The sequence below is a fragment of the Geospiza fortis genome, unplaced genomic scaffold, assembly GCF_000277835.1.
Source record: "Geospiza fortis unplaced genomic scaffold, GeoFor_1.0 scaffold396, whole genome shotgun sequence".
Classification (NCBI taxonomy): Eukaryota; Metazoa; Chordata; class Aves; order Passeriformes; family Thraupidae; genus Geospiza; species Geospiza fortis.
The window spans coordinates 3,073,478-3,080,774 of NW_005054345.1; the positions used below are offsets into that span (position 1 = coordinate 3,073,478).

The 7,297-nt window shown below is 44.2% G+C and overlaps 1 protein-coding gene across 1 annotated transcript in view; it reads left to right on the forward strand.

Moving 5' to 3' along the window:
- C8A (complement C8 alpha chain) overlaps positions 1 to 7,297 on the forward strand; it is a 21,875-nt gene that overhangs the window by 7,454 nt on the left and 7,124 nt on the right. Inside the window, exons 6-7 of the mRNA XM_005422961.2 lie at positions 1,380 to 1,580; positions 2,874 to 3,114. Coding sequence (XP_005423018.1) covers positions 1,380 to 1,580; positions 2,874 to 3,114 — 442 coding nt within the window. The remainder of the gene's footprint in view (positions 1 to 1,379; positions 1,581 to 2,873; positions 3,115 to 7,297) is intronic.

Consider the following 7,297-nt stretch of genomic DNA (forward strand, 5'->3'; position numbering starts at 1 on the left):
TGATAAATTCACTATCATTCTACTTAAACTTTCTTGACTTGTAATTCTTCATATAAAGGTTGGCAATTTTTTCCATGCGTCAAGATCAAAGGCACAGGGGTCTTGGGCTCTGTGCCAAGGTCTCTGAGTCCCCTGGCAGGGTCTCAAGTCCTCCAGGGCAGCCAGAGGAATTTCCTGGGTTCCAACAGCTTCTCACAAAGACATCAGGTACATTCTGTCTCTAGTTGTCTTTAAGGTACCCCAGCAGGCACTCGATGTGTAAATGTTGGTTTATGGCGCCTCAAGGAACGCACGTGGTGTATCACCCAGGCATCCCCACTGCTTCCTCTGGCCCAGGCAGAGCCAAGTGAGAGGTCTAAATTTATCTAAAATTTCTGCTAATTTTTCTCTAAATTCTGATATTATTGAGCTGTAGAGCTTGCTCAGGCCTTTTGCCTCTCTAGGGACTGAGCTGGCTGTGTGTAAAATGGTAACAATACTGCTGGTTCAATCTTTGAAAGCATTTTAAGTCTATGGCGTGGCTACAAGGGGCATAAATCTGAATTCTGAGTGAGACAGTGATCCTGCAACCCGTCACCAGGGATCACAACACCTACAGTCCGTAAGGTCATGTGTGATGTTGGACACTGACCCAAGCAGAGTGAGGATTCAGTTTGGGTCTCCCACATCCTAAGTGGGTGCCTTGGCCACACTGCTAAACATTTGTCGTGTTTTTTGACATGAATGAATGAAAACACTACTCAATGCAAGTAGCTTTCGTGCCCTCCCAGCAGGCAGAGTCCATGAGTCCCCAGTTTGAACACTGGGGCTGGCTTTTTACAGAGCTGGCAAATGACAGAGCTCAGACTCAGCAGAGCTGCTCGATTCCACGTGCCAGCAAAGTAGAGCTGTCAAGGAAAAGGTCACTTCTCTAAAACACAGGCAAAACAATGTTTGTTTTCTAGCCTTGCCATTGCAAATAGGTGTTGAATTTTTCTTTTCCTAAATAAATTCATCCAGAAGCAGGCTGGAGAGAAAAAAAAAATTCAGTCCAAATCATTAGGATTTGGCAGAGCTAAAGGAACTGGAAGGAAGGTTTTATAATGAGAAGTGTCAGGCTGTCTTAATAGCTACCATTACCAGCTCTGGCTTTGAGTGGCTAAACACAGACCTTTCCCCTACTTGGAGATGGAAGAAGCAAAATGCTTGGCTTTATCCACATTTCTCACATATTTCCAAATGAAATGGCACAGGACTTAATTCCTTATTCCACACTCACTGAAGTCAGTGCTGGTGCTGTCAGGAGCATCATGGGTTTAACAGTGGTATTCCTTCAAGAAACAGAGATTAAAAAGGAAGGGAAGCCGCTGAAAAATTAATGTCTGCTCCTTTCATTTTAGGCTCATGCTGATTCTGGGTTTGCTTTTGAGTTTTACGACGATTCAAAGGACCTGCTTGACGCCCTTAAAAGTGATAAATCCAAAACAACAGGCTTCACCATTGGAATTGGGCCTGGAGTTGCAGATCTCATGTTAAACCTGGGCCTCACTTTATCAGGTGGTAAAGGATCCCTGAAGAATTTCACACAATACGATGCAAAGGTAAAAAAAAAACCCAAGCAAATCAGTGATGCATCTGCTCCAGTCGCATCATCTGTGCATGGCATGGTCTGGCTGTAACTTATGTCAGTTTATTCTCTCAATTGCATTTTTTAACACAGGGTAATTGTACCTTAATTTGTTCATGTAATTGCAAATGTATGATCGTTAGGAATCCTGTTTGCTGTTCTTGGTATGTTTCAGCAAACAGGGAGTGGGAATAAAATTGAATTACAGAGTGCCACGGCACATGTCATCTCACCCCATCCTGTTTCATGGCTACATTGAGCACATAAATAAAAAAATGCTTGAAAGTGACAATGAGGGAGGAGGGAATATCAAGATGCTGATCAAAACAATTATCCTCAAGGAATGATCTCTAGTAGCAAATATATCTTGCTCAAATTAATACGAGCTGCCTTGTGACAGGGAAATGGGCTACTTTTAACAGGAGGTTAAAATACCACACTGAAAAAAATAGCACCTGATAATAGGGTGTACTTCTCACAGAGGGCTTGCATCATGGAGTGGCAGTGATGACCTCTTTCCAATCTAATAACATGAGTGCTGGTATTTCCCACATTTACTGTGCCCCATCTCCACTTCTCTCCAGGCTGCTGACAGAAAACAATAAAGAAGAATTACTTTGATGGTGTTCCGAGTTAAAATGCCCTTAAAAGCTGTTTGGAATGAGTACCATTATAGTATTTACTGTGCCCTTGTTCAGACTCACATGATGTTTGCAGCTAAATGATGATCAGTTATTGGAGGAATCATTTAAAGGGCTGCTCGTGTTGCAGTGGAGACTTGTGCAAAGCAATGGCAACTATAGAGGTGGAGCCTTGGAGCAGGTGGTATATCCAGGAAATTCTCCCTCCATCAGCATCTTTCTGGCCAAGGAGTCTCCCCTCTGCTGGGCTGGTCTCAACCCTTGTGCTTTGCTACTCATTGAGTTTGTGAAAAAAGCAAAAAAGGGGAAAATCAGTATGGAAAGGAAACTGGAAAAAGAAATTGCAGAAATGGAGAATGGAGGGGAAGCATGTGGAGCCCAACTCTGATCATATGCACACATCAATAAATCCCCTGTGGTATCCAACCCCCCTAGGCCCTCCACCTCCACAGCAAATCAGAAAGAGGCTTTAAAAAAAGAATTACCATTATTTCATTTAAAATCAGGCTTGTTTTCATGCACGCATTGATAGTCAGAGACTCAGGCTTCCCTCCGCAAGCCTAAAGCCTGGAAATTAATTTGGTTAAATTCATGTTAACTGCAGCTCCTCTCTCCTTTACCTGCAGAATGTTGGGTTCATTAGAGCTGTGACCAAGGTGCAGACAGCCCGCTTCAAGATGAGAAGGGACAACATTGTTTTGGATGAAGATGTGCTGCTCTCCCTGCAGGAGCTCCCAGACACCTACAACCATGGCATGTATGCCAAATTCATCAACGACTACGGCACCCACTTCATGACATCTGGCACCATGGGGGGGGTCTTTGAGTACATCCTTGTCATCAATAAGGAGGAAATGCGAAGAAAAGGTCAGAAAATCAAAATATATCCTCTGTTCTCAGCTTTCTGCTTTAAACTTGGCATTTCCAGCCTGGTGGCACTACTGGCCACGTGTCTTGGGATTAGCTTGAGTGTCACCAAACGTGGTTCCTGCTCTGATTTCAGAAGTGCCTGGGTGAGTGTTTGGTCATTAAGGAGGGAACCTGAGCGTCATTTTCTCCATTTCTTGCTAATCTTCTCCTATTTCTTGTCATCTTTGTTCACCATGAATGCTTGAAGGCTGCAGAGCCATCAAGAGCTCAGCAAATCAGCCCTCTCACATTTCAGCCTGTTCATAGCAAGGCCCACAATTTTCTATACATGGAAATACTGCACTGCACTCAGCAATAGCTCTGCCACTTCGCTCTGCTTAGTGTCACATCTGGAGACTAACAGACCCCTGCTAGCTCCAGTTCTCAACAAATTGGAGTGTATGAGGCTGGAGGGCCCTACCTCTAAATCTCAGTTAGATCAAACACCCATGGCAGACACCGAGAGCCTGAGAATTGCCATTGCTAGCAAGTCAAAAATGTAACATTTTTCCTAATCAAAAACGTGGGATACAGAACAATAATGTGGCTCAATAACCAGGTTGTCAACTTTTGTAAAGGTGTCAACAATGTAATAGATCCCATTTCCCCTAAGGGCCATCACTCTGCTGTGCCGGGGGTGCCACTGCCTTGGTGACTCCAGGCCAGACACTGATGAAGAAGGAAATTGTGATCTTGGACAACAGGTGCAAATTGCTGTAATTTCAGTAATTTCAATAATTTTCATGGTTCTGCCCCAGATTCTGCCTCTGGTCTGAAATGGTTGGGTCCCATCAGCATTAGCATAACTATGCACTCCAAATTGCACATTAACCATGCCAAATTTTCCACAAGAAATTACTGATTGAGAGAATTTTCATCAAGTTCCTGAACCTCCAATGTTTGGAAACATGATGCCTCTTCAAATTACTCCTTCACTTTGAAGGGTGAGTGATATAGAAGTCAACAAGGTCTTGGCAAGCAAGTCTTCAGGAAGCAGACTGCCAATTTCAGAGGAAGAATTCATCAAGAGCATGTGGAGGGAGGCTATTATTTTGCTTTATCTTGTGCTTGCTGTGTATGTAAGGAGATTTACTGCTACGAGATGCCTTATCTTAGGAAAGAAGGATACTGAAGTCCAGCAAAAGACAAAAATGCACCCCAGTAGAGATGTAATTTTCATTCTAATGCAGCACCATTCTGTAATTTTCATCTAATCCAGGCTCTGCCAGAAAGTCCACCCTTACAAAGCCAGCAGTGCTCTGTGTCACACAGTGCTGACCCAGAAGGACCCACCTGCAGTGTCTGATATGCCACTGTCTGAAAGCATTTAGCAAAAACACCCCCTGATTTCTCTAATGTTGATCACAGCCATGCTTGCAGGCTGTGTTTGCAAGAGGATTATCCTCCTTCCCCGAGGAATGGTTAGGATCAGGATACAAGTGCTCAAGTCTTAAAATCAGAGCTCCCTAAGATGAGCCTGAAGCTCTGCAGATGCATCACTGAGCCCCCACCGGGCTGCTTTAGGTCAACCACTGCATCCTCAGTGCCCACCCAGCCCACCAGGCTGCTTGCTAAATGCTCTGGAACACAGAATATTCATTTTCTTATAGACCAGTGACTAAAGCACAAACTCAGGAAGAAGATCCCTTGGCCGAGTCCTCCCTAAATGAGACACAGCTTAGGTGGTCACTGAGCATCTGGCTCAGACTCTGAGCATTTAGGAAACCTGAATTTTGAAAATGAAATCACCTCTTGTGTTTAGGTATCCACAGCTCACTGCAGAGCTCAGGGCTGCAGTTTTGCTGCCAGACCCATTCCCAGCTTTCAGGCTGCAAGGGCTTATATGGATGTGGTCATGAGTGAAATAAATACATATGTCAGAGTGAGGTCCCTCGTTGCTCTGCCGTCAATATTTTTCATTACTTGTTTTTAAAATAGATTGTTATGGTTCTATTATTTAGCAGAAAACAGTATAATGTGCTCACACATTACAAGAACATTTATGGGAGGAACATTATGCGCTGAGTAAATTAGAAAGAGTCTTCATATATTCTGATTAATTCAAAATGCAGCAGCAAATCTTATCACTCGAGCACATTTAACTATCGCAAATTATATCATATAAAACAAAAAAAAACCCCTATCAGGGCTCCCCCCTCAAGCACTAATATTTACTGAGGCCACCCTTTTGCAGTGATAACCACTTTTCATTTATCAAGACCCGATCTCGCCACGACCAATGGCGAATGGTATCGACAGCCCCTCGCTGAACATAATTACTCAACAGGAACCATGGCAAATCAATTAATCAGGGTGTTCCTCAAGTTTAATTTTATGGCACTCCAGCACCAAGATAAGCAATCACTCATGCTGCTTTGGGTGAGTGAACTTTACCCACTGTGTTTACAACTGTTGAACAGTTTAGTACAAGTAATTGAGTGCTACACGTTTAATCTTTCTCAAGGGCCCAGTTTTGCAGTGGGATGCAGTTCCCAACTCAGGTCTGGAGTGTGTTTCAGCTCTCACCAGTTTGAAGCCAGGACCTGCAGCCCCTTTGTCAGGATGCTGAGTTCTAAGCAGGGTTTGGATCCACCAGGCCGAGGAGCAGATCTGTGCCCCAGTGAGCCTCTCCTGTAGCATGGGCAGAAGGGAACAAGCTTGCAGGTGACATCCCAGGGGGACCTGGACAAGCTCTGGGCCCCTGGGAACATCATGAGGTCCAGCAAGGCCACGTGCAGGCGGTGGAAGGGGATTCTGCCCCTCTGGTGAGGCCCCATGAGCAGTGCTGCATCAGGGATCCCCAGCACAGCAAAGACATGGGACGGGTGGGGAACAAGTCCAGAGGAGGCCACAAAGCTGATTGGAGGAGTGGGGAACCTCTCCTATGAGAAAAGGCTGAGAGAATTTATGTTTTTCAGCCTGGATTTTTCTTATCCAATCTTCAGTGAGACCTCATTGCAACCTTCCAGTGCTTAAAAGACATGATAAAGATAGGTTTTAATCAGGGCCTGTTGTGACAGGACAAGGGGCGATGGTTTTCAACTAAAAGAGGGCGAATGTAGATTAAAGCAGCCATGTTTTACAATGAGGTTGATGAAACACTGTTGCCTGGAGAGGTGGTGGATGTCCCAATCCTGGGCACACTCAAGGCCAGGTTGGATGGGGCTCTGAACAAACTTGTGTAATTGAAAATGTCCCTGTCCATGAGGGAGAGGGGCTGGACCAGGTGGCCCCTCAAGGTCCCTTTTAACCCACACCACCCCATAACCCCACAAAAGCAGAGTCACGAGTGTTGGAGCAATATTGTAAACACAAGCAAGGCAAGGCCCTGCTCCCCAGTGCAGAGGGGAGGCTGTTCAGCACACAGTGCTCCAGGGTGGGACTTGGACAGAGGTTTCAACTTCAGACCATCAAACCGCAACACACAAACCCCACTGACCCCTGTGCCTCCTTTCAAAACCACTCTATGCATCACCAGGCTTCTTTGGAAAACACTTTAGGTCCTCTTGACAAAAAAAGAGCAATTTAAAAGTTACCTGTTAACTACAATACCTGCATTTACTGAAATCAATGGACTTTTTAACTACTAAAGAGCTCAGCCTTACCTTTGCAGCACACTGAAGTGCTTACATAAAACCAGGCTGTATGAAAGATGCACATTGCTTACCTTGGTGAAACCACCTCATTAGTTCCCTTCTCCCCTCTGCAGTTGCTTCATGGCTCTCCAGTTACATATTTTCATGATGTATGTGGTGCTGGTGCTGGCAGCAGCAGGCAGAAAAGCTCTGGCAGCTCTCAGCACACACACCTTTCCTAAGGTACTCCTGAAGGTGCTGCTTAACCCATTAATGATCAGATTCCTAAACTGATCTGATTTTTAACCATTAATTATCTGATTCCTAAATCAGACCACCTAATGATCTGATTTCCTAAATTCAGATCCCAAATTTAGGAAAATTACTGAGGATCTATTGATTTCAGCTGCCGTTCCTGGCTTTAGTTATGAGTTAGTCTGTGAAAAAAAAAACCCAGGTCATTGTTAAATATATAGATCAAACTGTACCTGAAGCCTTAAATTTTTTACTTTCTTCTAGTATTTTCTAAGGAAACTATTACATAATTATTATTTATTATAATATTA